Genomic DNA, 14,807 nt, shown 5'->3' on the forward strand with positions numbered 1-14,807 from the left:
AAAAACCCATTTTGTTTGTTCTACTCCAGTGCTTTCCCAAGTCTCACTTGGATGGCTGCAAATAGCAGACGTAAAAAAAATATCCCTATGAATACAGAGCACCATAGTATTAAAAAAGGATTAGAAAACTGGCACATATCAAGTATGTAATAAATATGATGAAGGGAAGAGGCCTTTCTAAAGTTTCTACTATTTGAACTGTGTGAGCGTGCTTGGAGTGAGATAGGAGAGAGAATATGTAATCTTTAAAAGCTCAATGATTGAAGCATATCGTGTGGTTATGGATTTTACCGTATGGATAGCATTGTAACATGAACAATTTTGTAACAGTCGCGACAATTTACACACCACCCCAGTCATGACTTACAATCACTTCCTAAATGTCTTCCTTGTGATCAATAAAATTTTAATATTAATTAGCCACCAAAATACTGCTCTTTCTGACTGGAGGTCTCTGGATGCTACTAAAATAAAAATAAATTACAATAATAATACACAATCTTCCCTGGCTCTAACACTTTCCTTCTCTTTATTTCTTTTACTGAATGCATTTAAGTGCACATAATTACAGAAATTAAAGGCCAGACCACTAGGAGCTGCAAACCATCACAGCTAAATCAAAGTCAAATAAACTACTGTGATAGTTGCTGTCTCCTAACAGGAATTTTTCCTTTTCACAACTTCATTACTTACAGGATCATGTGCTTCTAAAATCTGAATACATTCCAATTTTGACAGGGTTTTCGACGTGCTCAGTTGTTCAAAGAGCAAAGCTTGTATGCTTACGATAGCGGTATACAGCTCCAATATTTTGGATTTTTTAACGGCCTTTTGAAAGGCTAAAGAAGCAATATACTCTCCAAGTTTATTTTCCAGATCGCGCAGCTGACACTCTTTCTCAAGCATCAACTCGTGCTTAACCTAAAAAATACCAAACCACAAAAGATAACAAGATTAACAGAAAACTTTACGTGCATGCTCATGATTTTACGGCTCCGTAATTAACAAGCAAGATTAAAGCAGGAAAGAAATCAATGCCATTATCTTATAATGTAATACGTTGTTTTAAAAAGAGTGCTTTTAACATTAAATTCCATAAAATTACTACAGTAAGGTCAGATATTTCAAACAGATCAGGCTTTGGTTTAGGGTAGCCATAACTTTAATATTAAATACTAACCTTAATGGGTCTATATAATTTTTAGTATAATAAAACTAAAAATTAATAATATAAATATAACTATGCTTACTTATGTGATTGGTTGAGAAGACAAAATACATCCTTCTGTTTAGCAAAAATCTGAAGTTTATAGAAAGACTGTATTTAGTTTCAAATTGGCAAGTGTCAGTTAATAGTGACCAATAAAATTCAACCTACTATTCTTTAAGCAAATAACCAAAAATCTTCTTATATAAAAAAAGTTAAACTGTAAATCAAAAGTCTACTGGTAATGGATTTAAACAAGATTAAAACCAGATTGAATGGACATCAAACAGGATTAAATCAAAAGCATTTAACTCAATAACTATGTTGCTGCCAAGTATCTCATGGGACATCCACAGAAACTATCCAAGGGTGAAAGGCAAGCACGGCGTGTGCAAGCACATGATCAAATGCAACGTGATTGATGAGCTCTCCATGCTACACCACTGACATTCACAGCCAGTGATACTGCCGCTGTGACCATTTTTCTGCAGGACAATGTGGATAGCAAACAGGTCCAATCACCCTATTTAGATGCTTCCCTCTGAGCTTGTCACTCTAAGCTCCCTTTGTAGTCAGAGCAAAGGAAAAGGTACTTCTCGGTATGTTTTGTATCCTAAAAAATATGATTGCACTGATGTGTAAGTGTGAATGTCTATGTTAGACATTGATGGCTGCACATCTAACATTTGGGTAGCTGAATCCTCAGAGAGAACAAATAATTATCAGCTTGGTTATATTCCCTGTATGCTATCCACATGGGCCCAAAAGTTGGACTGCAAGAGAAAGAAAACACAGAGAAAGCTCACACAACCATGAGAGCTCCAACTCCATTCCTTGGTGTTGATATCAACTGCTGCCCTACACACTGGATCTAGAATAAAGCTAAGCACAGAAACAGCCCATCTATGATACTGCCGGGTATCAGAGTGCAGGGTTTTTCTCACTCCATCTCTAAATTATCTTCTGGTCCTGAATAATCTGATCTGATAGGTTTCACAACAAACAAACAAAAATGTTTTCAGAAATCAGCATTTTCAGAAGTTTCCAGTACTGTGAGTTTTAACCCAAGTAACTACCACCTGCCTCTCAATAGAAAAACCAAAGCCATGAAAGGAGACTTCTCAAATTTTTTTAAATAAATTTTGGTAAAGTTTACTATGACAATGGCACCTGAGAACAGGTACTTACATTTGCATTCTATAGCAAAGTATTTATCCCATTAAGTTTGGCCTCTCTCAAAGAAAGGCAGAAATGAGCATCCTTATTTAACTGAGATACCTACATGGTAGGTATCTTAGCATGGTAGGCATCCTGTGGTATACATTTACATATGGAGTCTTAATCTCTCTACAGTTTTACCAGTCTATAAAATAGGAATAATAAAGACCAATAGTAGTTGCCCTGCCTGCATGAACTACAACACTTTAAAGGTCAACTGTAGACTTTAGACACTATTTGACTTCCCGTCAGCACAAGACTTGATTTTGCCCCTCAGAATATCTTTGCACAAATAAATAGATTCGGTACTCAAGACAATAAAACCTTATCAGCTTTATATTCATGCTAATCAGAATTATACATCATTGACTAAATTCATGATTAGCTTTAAAGGAGCATTTAAGGAGATTTCCACCAAGTTTTTGATCCCTAAGATGATAAACAAGTAACATGATGCCCACTAATTTTCTCTGGAAATTTTATTCATGAGAGATTTTATTGCATATTATACAAATTCTATTATCCAGTAGAGTTAATTTTAAAATGTGGTTTGGAACCAAATATGCTTGTAATATTCTCATGCTCATGTGATATTCTCCAAAGTCTCCATTACATCATCTGGAATGTCCTTGAACACAAGAGATGGAAGATTAGCTTCAGGAAATATTTCCTACTAATGTGAATTAAGCCAATTATAAGACAAGAGTAAGAAATCATCCTACAGACACAAAGTAGAGGCAAGATTCATTTTCGTGATATTTTTAACAAACCTCCATCTTAAAAGACAGACATTGTCTCTCAACATTACTGTTAATCTAACAAATTGTTCTTGAATAATCTAGGTGTGTGACACTAAATAATAAGTAACAAATAAATATATGGTATATTTGAGTTCAGAGAAGTCAACTCAGAGATCATACTGGAAATATGGTAACCAAAATGCTAAAAACTAAGCTGTTATTTTTAAACATATTTTAAACATAAACAATAACTAAGTTGTTATTTTAAACTGGAGGCAGAGACCTCCAGTGAAAAGCAAAAGAGATGGACAAAACTGGGAGTTTATGGAAAAAAAGCTGAGCTGCCTTCCAGTACTTGTTCAAAAAAAGTAGAGGGCATTTACCTCAGGACAGATCCACAAACGTTCATTGCTCATTTCTATGTTTCTGCTTTCAGTAGGGAAAAAAAATAGTTTTTTTATCTCTATCTTCTACATTCTTTGCAGACAGGCAAGAAAGCTATAGAAGTGAGTTTGAGGCCTTTATTTCTTCTGTAGAATACTTCTTACTGAAAAGCAAGTAACTTCAGCATCTCCCATTTAAGCTCTCAGTCCAGCAGTTCACAGGCATTTGAAGGTGCACACTGTACTCCAGCAGCACCAATGGGAAATCAAAAGATAAAAACTTGCATAGAACATTCTACAAGTCTTGATATAGATTGTACAAGACTGCCAATCCCACCCTAACTCAAGGGTTTTTTTGTTTGCTTGGTTTATTTATCTTGTCAAAGCAAATTTATTTTCAAAATCCAAAGTGTTATTTCAAGATAGTCTTATGAGCCAGTGGCGTAAGACTAAGGCCTAGAAGCAAGACTATTCCACACCTCAGTACCAAGGCAAATATATAAAACAAAAATAATTAAAAAAAAAAGTTTATCTTCAAAAGCCTGTGCACAAGACTCATCTCTGAAATAGGACTCAAATTTTTGTTTGGAAAGGCGCATAAAATTAGTTGTTATACTACTGAGCACTGTGGCACAAGACAATGTTCTCAAAAGCAATTAGCAATTTTCAGAGCCATATTGCCCAATTGTCCAATTTTTTAAAAGTCTCAGTTCTGAAGTTTCCATTGACTTGCTCTCACCTCTCTTTCAGCAGTGGAAGTTGTTGCAGTCTAGGTGATTCTTAAACAGAGGATGGAATGGAAGCGAGTCCTTAAGAGTAAAACAGACAGGTTACCCAATACCAGAAGAAATAGCTTTTAAAGGAAAGCACGGAATTTATATCCGATTCAGCCAGCCACATAATACTTCGCTAACAACGGCTGCTGTCTAGCAAGGGGTTCAGGGAGACGCATCGCTACAGCAGACATCACTTTAAGGGGCAATTCATGTTAGAAATGAACCAGGTTGGACAACTAATGGTACAAGTCACCTTTCAAAACTTTGGCAACATAGATTTTCGAGTTTACTTAAAAGCAGGAAAATGAAGATGGATGAGAATAAGCAATGTTTTTGTTGCAAGACACTGAACGATTTATATTACGATTTTCATTACAACAGCATTTATTCAAGGAATGGGGAAAAAAATTCAAGCAGACCTACCTGACTAGAAGTAAATAGGTCCATTTTCAAAATGACTAATGCTTTAGAGTCTATATGATGCTCCCTATTCAACACATTAGGGCAGCTTCTTAACTAACAGAAATTATTACGACACTACTAGCTTGAATGAGTTATGACAACATACACACACTGAGGAACTCGTTCTTTCTTCCAGCTTTTATTTGCATGCATAAGATATTGCCTGCCAGAATACGCACATTTTTACAGTATCTCAAAAAGGGGAAAATATATGCTTGAGGTATGATTTGTTTTATATGACATGAAATTAGTAAGTAATATCTGAAGCCTGCCTTTGTGGTTTAGGAACAGGATGTGCTACAAACCTTTAAAAATGCAGACAAAAAAAATTACACAGAAATGTTTTGACAGATATGTGCACACAGCTGAATTTAAAGTTTGCTTCGTCACATGAGGCTCAGTTTCAGACACAAGGATTTTAAATGAATTATACATATATGAAATCTGGGGATTGGTGAATGAATAATGAATAGATGAATGAGTAAATGAGTGATCACCTTTAGTGTAAGTTTGAACCCATTAAAATGAATAATGAATAAGGATCGAAATGCAGTTTGACAATTGAAGTTCACTTATAAGGAGACACAAGAATGTATACATTAATTGCAGCTGAATTCAAAGCCAACAGAGATGCCGCTGATGACAGGAACACTTACACTTTTGTTAACCACTTCAGATAACAGGGGATTTATATAATATGTTCAGTATATTCCATGAATCATAAGATGTATGGTCCAAACTGCAAAACTAGACACTATTTGCATATTACTAACTACCAAGCCATACATTAAGCATGCCCAAATACAAGGGCTGGACCACCTCTCCTACGAGGACAGGCTGATAAAGTTGGGGTTGTTCAGCCTGGAGAAAAGGCGGCTCCGGGGAGATCTACTTGTGGCCTTTCAATACTTAAAGGGGGCTTATAAGACAGATGGGGACAGATTTTTAGCAGGGCCTGTTGAGATAGGACAAGGGGTAATGGTTTTAAACTGAAAGAGGGTAGATTTAGACTAGATATGAGGAAGAAATTTTTTTTACAGTGAGGGTGGTTAAACACTGGAACAGGTTGCCCAGAGAGGCGGCAGATGCCCCATCCCTGGAAACATTCAAGGTCAGGCCAGATGGGGCTCTGAGCAACCTGATCTAGTGGAGGGTGTCCCTGCATGGGGGGTGGACTAGATGACTTTTAAAGGTCCCTTCCAACCCAAACTATTCTATGATCCTATGATTCTATGGGAGTCATGTTCAGTTTTATCATTCAGCATCTATTCAACATTATACAGTAAATGACCTGCTCTTAACCAAACAAAATGTTGCATTACTCAACCAATAGTACTGTCTACCCCTAGCCACCTGAGTTTCTTCCTGCCTTGTCAGCTCTGAAATCACAGCTCTGCAAACTAAAATACCTTTGTGAAAACTCAAAGCTTGCAAGTAGACCTGACTTCAGTGTGATGTAGAAGGTGATTTCAGTAGAAGCTGGATCAAATATTGATTACAAACTAAATTATATACTAGTTATAAACTAAGATCTCCCGGCCGTTCTTGAAGCCTTTTAACATACCAAACAGAAGACTGTAAAATACTGCTTGACATTGTGTTATTTGACATAATACTATTAGAGCGTCAAACTACTTTGGTTATGATGAATCCACTCCTGTAGGTCTGAACATTTGCTGCTGATTCCACTGCAAAAAAAATTGCCAATGCTGTAAATTCACTATGATTAGTCCATTGCTTGAAAGTACTGACTTCTAAATCCCATATTTAGTTCAGACTAATTGCTAACTAGTGTTGTCTCAGTCCTAAATATAACAGATAAAAGGAAAATGTACTGGATTATGTGCAACCCCAACGACATTTCTCATGCAAGCGTTATTATTGGGTTTTTTAAGCCTGCCAGGGAAAAATAGACTAAAGAATGTCAGTATTTTTACCACTGTGTTTCTTCCGAGATAGGTAACTGCTATTCCAGAAAGGAACAGCTACTTCCTCACACACAAGACAGCTCAAAGCAGCTATGAAACACAAAAAAAGTAGATATAGTCTGCTTTTGAAGATTTTTCACAGCAAGGTCAATGATAGTCTCAGGTGTTCCAAGAGTAGGCTTCAAACTTCTTGCCATGACCTCCCAGGACTACCTACGAGTTGTTCTTCTCTGTCGTGCCTGTTTTACAGTATTACAAAACACATCCCACTGGTGCTTTCCTGAGCATTAGCTGGAAACCATCTTACAGCCTGTAGCAAGACAGAACCCACACCACCATGTGAAGTCTCCAGAACAGCAGCAGTGAAGGCAGGAGAAATGCAGCAGAGCTGTGTTGCTCCGTTCTCCTTTTTCCCTGCCTTGAATTGGCTGTGCAACTTCAGATGGTTTATTTTGGGTGAGATGATAGAAGTGATCACATTAATGCAAAATTTTGAGGCATAAGATTCTAAATGAGGAACGAGGTAACAGATTGCAACAGCCAAAAGAATGAATCTCTACTTCTGTGATCAACATAAGGTTCATTGCAATACTTCTGTCTTCTAACGATTATGTGAGAACTAACGATTTTCCTTAACAATATTTTAGCTTCCTTGTTGGGAAAAGCCCAAAGCGTTTAGCTTTTTATATCTACTATGCAGCCACATAATCGGAACAACAACAGGTATGCCAGATGGTACACATAAAACTGAAACAATGAGGGCTAGCGAAGCTAACTGTCCAATTTAAAAACAAGATTCCAACAAACATGTAAGGCAATATTCATAGAAAACAAGTATTCAGTACTTTTTGTAGCATAAGAGCTTAGCCCATACACCATTGTATTTTCAAGTAACAGTACCAAAAAAACCCAAAAAACAACCACCTAAATTTTGGAGATCAGAGCATTAGGTATCAAAGCCAAAAGTTTAAAGCCTCCATTAAAGGATGAGGGCATTCTTGGACCAGAATTATTAAATTATTAAATAGTGCCAGAGCACACTTGTCCACTTGTCGCATTCTTGCCCAAGCATGTGCTCTCATTTCCAAAGACTGGGTGCTGGACTAGATAAACGTTTGCTTTTATCGTCTGCAATCGATACTAACAATGTGTTGCTTTCACCTAAAAGAAATTATTTCTGAATAAACATGTTGATCCAGTATTTTTCATTCCTCAGGACACAAGTATAAAAAGCAGAGGAAAGACGCGTACAGAGTTTTGTCCAAATTGGTATTAAAATTGATAATGCAATTATTTCTGAAACTAATCTTACCTACGAATTTTAACTACCAAAGGCACCTGCTTGTTCTCCATAGGTCTTATAGCCATGCACCACCTATGTCCAACACCATTAGCACTCTAATGTTCCTCCTGATATACAAAAGTAACGTTACCCATATTTTACAAGTGGGAAAGAGAAGAGAAAGGTTAAAGAACACAAAAAAGACGTCACTGAACATCTACAGAGAAGGAAAAAGCCTCCAAAGTGGCACATTGGCATTGGCACCACTCATACCTTAAGGATTAACTTAAGACTGGGGCTGTGAGACTTTTAAAAGATACCCATCAGAATCAAGGCTCCCCTTCAATAAGCTGCGTACAAATAAACTCAGCCCCTACCCCAGAAAACCTCTGGATCTAAGAGCCCATTTCTGGGTTTTCAGTCATGTTAGGAGAGGTCCAAGAACCAAATCTTGCTCAACTGATGTACACAGTGAAGCACCTTCCGTGTTTGGAAAGTCTTACTAAAAAAACCGCAGGATCTAGGGCAATCTTGCAATCACGTATACGCCAAGCCCCAGAACCACCGAAATTAAAAAGGGTGAGACATGAAATGAGTTCTGTAACTGAGGTGCAAAAATTAAAAGGAAGCCAAAACTACTAAGTTTGAAATACACCATCTCGACAAATGCAGTCAAAAATAGAGAGATGCATCATGCCAGTACACTTTTTTATCTGGTTCTTATTCACATTGATAGAAAACTGTCATTTTTTAATTACTAAAGATCTAAGTTTGACCTCAGCACAGAAAAAGTTTGCACTTACCTTATTAAAACTTTCGTCTTTCACTGAGTCTTCATAAATTAAAATTTTGTCCTGTAAAGATTTCTTCAGGATATCTATCTTATTTCTATTCCTGGATCCTGGTTTTTTTGTTTTAGAATGCTGCTGTAAGAAGATGAGCAGAAAATGCCTTATTTGAAAGAGGTATGTGAGGATGCTAACATTAAGATTATTTCGTGCTATTATTGGCAGATCCAACAATTAATGAAACATTTGGTAAGGATGACTTTCACTGAAATGAAGGTGCTGACTATTGATTCAGAAGATTCCTTTCAGACATTCAAAGTTGGAAATTTCGTTTTTATTTCTTTCAAGCAGAATTATATATTTGTCCTTTCCATGAAAGCTGCTGGCACATAAATTTGATTTTAAACAAGCTTTAGCAGAGATAGTAAGAGAAGATTTTAACTGATATGTTGTCTCCTCAGCACAGTTAAAAATGAACAAAGAATATTAATTTAAGAACTACATTGTTTTCAACACACAGTATATGAATCACAAATGAACCATGAGAGTATTAAGGGGCACCGTTCCATGTAATCAAATTATTCTTGACCTTTATATTTCTTTACAAGAATATCAACTAAGTATAACGTACTCTTGGGGAAATGATAACATCTGTTCAACTATAAGGCTTTGCAAAGTCATTTCCCTTCTTTAGTACTTTAGAAATTATTAAGGTTCTGAACTAGGCTAATTCCTAGTACAATTAACCCAAGTTAGTTTACGCATTTAGAAAACATAACTGAACAACAACTAAGCCAGGGGAAGTCCTCCTTTTTTTGATGGTATTGGATACAATTCATACAGGGGACACTTTTTTCTTCCTATTTAAGAGGAAGAAATTATTGAAAATAATTTATGATTCCACAGGTTTTACATTTTACTGAAGGAATTAAACATCCCACACCCTTTCCTATATGAACAAGACAGTGTAGGACATTTCCCTAAAAAACCTCCCTAAATCTTTCCTTGATTTAGTGCCAAATCTACTAATGTGTAGAGGCTACCAGAGAAATCTCAGTTTGGGCTGTAAAGGACCAAACTTGTCTCTGACATCCAGAGCCAGGCTCAGCACTGCTCCAATTTTTGGCATTTAGGTTGGCTGTCCTCAGAGATGCGGCCCCTTTTGGCCACCTGTCTGCTTCTTTATATCTACGTCTTCTGTTTGGGAAAGCTGGAGGACAAGCAAGCAGCAGAAATACCAGGTGTATGCGAAGAAAGTATTTACTCAACTGTTACCCAAGTATCTTTAAGGTCCACTGATCCACACAGACAGGAGACACATGCATCGCTGTCACACCTACGGAGAAGCTATGGACCTGTATCTGCAGACGAGGTCAACAACCTGCGGATACACCCATGAACCCCTTGCACATCCCCAAGTGATCCCACGTCATTCCCACCTGTTTATTGCTCATTGCTAAATTCTGATCGACTTTCAGCAGTTCTGTGTCCCTCCGCTCCACCTCGAATACCTGAAGCAAGGTTCTTGCTCTTATTTTGGGCCAAGCCAAGCTGTTGTCCACCTGAGAGAAGCAGCAATGCAGCTCTTGCCTCATTCTAAGCAATTCCTCTTCTGATAGTGAGAGGGGTAAACTTAGAAGCTGCCTGTTAGAAAAACAAAAGCCATTTGCTGTTCAGTGATATAGGCGATTTTACAGAAAATGTAAGAGACATGCACACAAATACTTTACATGACAATGATCATCATTTTTTGCCTTATTCATATATCAATTAATGAATCCACACGTAGGATTGAGCTGCTCAGCATGTTCAAGATATCCTTGAGGACACTTTAAATTCTGCATACAGAACTTCCTGGACTATAAAACTTCATTTTCAAGAAGAAATAGTTTTTGAATGTGTAAAAAAAATAAATACTTTTTAACACATTTCCTATGCACAGAATCCTTCCACCTCTTCAGATGATACAAACCCTGAACTTAGAGCTGAAACAGAGATAAAAGCTTCCCGTAAAGCCTCCCTGTGCAGTTTCCAAGCACTTAGCAGTCATGGCTACTGAGAGGAGAAAAAAATAAAATAAAAAAGTCTCCCTTTAATATAAACTCATGCATGTCATCCCTCCCATCACCAAGTCACAAGGGTTCCAGCTGTTCTTTGTAAAAAAGGCTTTTAGCAGTCTGAACAACAGAGAATATATTTTAGCAGTAATTTGAATCACTCAAAGTTCCCATTTTGTAGAAGGAAGGTTCTCAACATAGAAGTCTGGGGAACTGATCCACAGGTCAAGCTGAAGTTGATTTAAAAATAAAGCATGCTAAAGCCTAAATTCATCTTCCAGTTGTGACTAACCTTAGACTACATTCATCTTCTTATCTTGTGACTGAAATACTTCCTTAAGAGTATTTAATTAAAAAATAGCATTTTTTTTTGTTTGGAAGTTTTCTCTATTCCTCAAAAAATGTATTTGTATTTAAACCATGAACAGCATATTTTTTAAAAAAGTAGTTTTCTTTTAAAATATATTATACTGTATGTTCCATTAGGATTGATGCTTTTATTCAGTATGTCACAGGCCTATACAACCTCATCATTTCACTAAATTATTTCTGACTTTAGAAATCCTTATTTCTGTTTACTGATTCAGCAAAGTATAGCTAAATCTTAAATTCAAACATTTTTAATGCATAAAGTTTCTCTCTTCAAAAAATTACTTACTTTAAGGCAGTATTACTCCAAGCAAGCATTTACAGTATACTTAATCATTTCTCATACTGTCTTAGATTTTCAAAAGAAAATTCACGCTATATATCCATACGTACAGATATAAAGACAGAGATATAGAAGAAAATGCAGCAAATAACAGTTTTGTCATGACTGTGTTTAAAAAAGGACTTTAAGCATTAATGATCTTCATATATACTTTAGGCTAACTTGTGGTCTCTTTGATAAGTAACAAAAATGAAAAGCTATCATTCAAAATAATTCATTGTGAAAACCAGATAGCAGATGAGAACATAAACATGAGAGTTGGCATCTGTCATTGAAATATCAGAATTGACAGACTGGGGACTGAACATGACAGCGAGAGATTTTAAGGGGCTTTTCATAGGACAGTTGTGTGAATTGTATATATTTTCCAGTATTTTACTGGGAAAAAAAATCCCAAACAGCTTACTGTTGCTGTAAATAAAGATAGCATCTAACAAATACAACAGGCAACACTGAGGGCTGGAACACAATTATCATGGAATTGTAAGTTCGAAACAGGAAAGACTTGCCAGGTCATGCAATCTACTGCCCTGCTCCTGCAGGTCTGCTCTCAGATAAGATGACAAGCCAGAAAATACATTCACGTGGCTTATAGAAAAGTATTTAAAATGCTGAATAAAATACAAAGCCCTTGAAATTAGAACCAAAACAAGACACAAATGGATTTTTTTTTTTCCTTTAACAAAGCAAATGTAATGGGCAATGTTTCTTTTTACTTTCCTGTTATATGGTTCTACACTGTGCAGCAGGCAAAGATGTTGTCTGGACAAAACTGCCCATGCAAATCTGTTCTGCTTTAAAGAAGACATATGAAGGAAAACCCTCTACTAATGTTTTGTGGGGGTGTTTTTTTTCCCCCCCTTTTCCTCACCTCCCCTCCCCTCTGTTCAATCTCTCATGCCTGGTGCATTTGCTCCAGGGACAGAGATCCTAATACAGGTTTGTCTGTTCAGCTGCTTCCACTAAAGCTGCAATTTTGACAGCAGACTATTTTTTCATGTTCCCATGTTTCTAACAATGACTGTTATTAAATAGACATTTTAGAGTTAATGTGGTCCCGTAAATATTCCGGCAATACAACAACTAGTCGTTTTTGTACTTGAAAGCTAAGAAGAAATGCTAACGAACAGTGCCAATCTCTCAGGGACCAAGTCTCACGCATGGAGCCCATGAGCTGCGTATTTATGGAACATGTGGAAATACTGTGGCAGAGCTTAAAACAAACCCGATGAGTAAGGTTTGACTTGTGGCTGGAAGGAATATATTGAAATTGGATGTGGGGCTAATTAGGCCTGACATACTAGATGACATTTCCAAAGTGCCGGACCTCTGAGAACAGGCTGAGAATAATAACGAAAGATGTGCAAGTGAAACCTGACACGGAATGAATGGAAGTATAAAACCACCACTCCATGGTTTTGGTTTCAAAATTGTTTCAAAACTGGGATTTCCACTGCAGTGCTCACCCGCTAGTACCACAGAGGCTGAACGCTTGCAAAAAATTCAATTCCCAAGTACCCAACAGAGAACTGATCATCAGGAATTATACCCAGACAGGTGTGAAAACTCCTAATTCACCTCTATTTGCAATAATAACTAAGGAAAGGGTGAAGAGAGATACTTGCATGAATACTGATTGTTCCCAGCTCCTTAATTTTTTTTGTTCCAAAATGCTCGTTTCCAGTTCTTGGCTTAGCTTCTGCCTGGTAAGCTGAAGCAGCTCTTCAGCAGCCATGCTCTTGTCACGCTCTTCCCTTTCAAGCTGTTCATGTTTAACAACCATCTCTTTTTTATGTTCCTCCACAGCTTCTAGCAGGAACATCTTTGGCACATTGAGCTTGACCAGTTCTTGCACAAATACTCCACACTGAACACGTTTAAGCTCTTCAACAGCTTTCTCGGTTAGACTGAATAGAAGCTCTTTCAGCTCTTCACTGGCCTCGTTGTCAAGCTTTTCAGTCAGTTCTTCAAATTCAGTGGTGTGATCACTCAGAAGATTTTTCCAGTTGCTCAGGTAGTAAGTGATCTCCTTAGTAGTCCTGAAGGGGTCTCCAAGTGACAGCTGCTCCTTCCAATGCTCTTTCTGCCGATTCATTTGCCAAAAGAAGGAACAAGGTTAAGAGAAGGAACGTCTCAAATTCTAGCTCTTTAAGTATGTATTTTATAGTAATGAAAAATTTCATACTTTTGTTTTTCAGTGTTCTCAAAACTGCTTTTCAGTGTCCAGAGACTTACCTAGCCCTCAACATGATGGCTCTGTGTGCATCTATCAGGCCTGTGACCCCTTTGGACAGGTTAGACTAAGTAGAGGGGCTTCACAAGTTCATCCAGTTACATTACTTTCCTGCAGGTTTTTCTAAAAGAACAGCTATTGATTACTGCATAATTAACCACAGCACATGGTGGTACACAGCTAAAACCAACGGACAATTATTTTCATCCGTGCTCCTGGCACTGTGACCCCTGCCACAAGAACTACACTTTATTTTTCAATTCATTCCATTTTTAATTCATGATAAGCCCTGTGAAAATAAATATACTGAAAATAATTACCTTTTGCAGCATTTCCCGCCTTCGCTTTGTAACGAGTTTCTGGCGAAGCTTTTGCTTTTCTTGCTTTAAATCATGATTGAATTTGTGTTTAACAGAATTAATTTCAGCCTCAGCTCGGTCCAGCAGCATTCCCAAATGACTTTCAGGTAGATGGCCTGCTCTGTAATAACAGTATTTGAAGCCTGTTATCCCAAATTCTTGAGAGCAAAAGGATATTTGAGGCAACTAGTGCCATAATAAGGCTCAACAAAGTAGACACAGAGAAAGATTTTTGTTTCTTTAGCAGTGGTACCTGGGGGGATCAAACAAGCAAGCGGATAACAGACAGATAGTTTCAGAGATGAGTGCAGAATTGAGGCAGTTTGTGAAGGTTGAGTGAAGGTGTACGAGGAAGGAATGGGAAGAAGGAAGGAAGGGAAAGCAAATACAAACCCAATTACATTCAGTTAGCAATGGAAGCGATATTCAAATGAGACATTTTAAACCTTACATATTATTCATAATATTTACATTTTTCATTTAATGCCCCGGAATGCAATTGTAGATGTCTTTTATAACTCCTTCTCTTCATTAGAAACAATTTTCTCTTTAAAGGAAGCAATCTAATCAAGTAAAAACAATTAAAAATTATTTTAAAGATACAAAGCAATCACATCCATGAAAAGATTTATATTCAGATTTCCTATTACATTTACATAATG

General features: G+C 37.0%; 1 protein-coding gene across 1 annotated transcript in view; it reads right to left on the bottom strand.

Annotated features, from left to right (window-relative positions):
• The window catches only part of EVC2 (EvC ciliary complex subunit 2), a 77,886-nt gene that overhangs the window by 14,184 nt on the left and 48,895 nt on the right, over positions 1-14,807 (bottom strand). Inside the window, 5 exon segments of the mRNA XM_075752512.1 lie at positions 694-921; positions 8,800-8,922; positions 10,224-10,424; positions 13,175-13,636; positions 14,107-14,266. Of these exon segments, the coding sequence (XP_075608627.1) occupies positions 694-921; positions 8,800-8,922; positions 10,224-10,424; positions 13,175-13,636; positions 14,107-14,266 (1,174 nt within the window).

The sequence above is a fragment of the Balearica regulorum genome, chromosome 4, assembly GCF_011004875.1.
Source record: "Balearica regulorum gibbericeps isolate bBalReg1 chromosome 4, bBalReg1.pri, whole genome shotgun sequence".
Classification (NCBI taxonomy): domain Eukaryota; kingdom Metazoa; phylum Chordata; class Aves; order Gruiformes; family Gruidae; genus Balearica; species Balearica regulorum.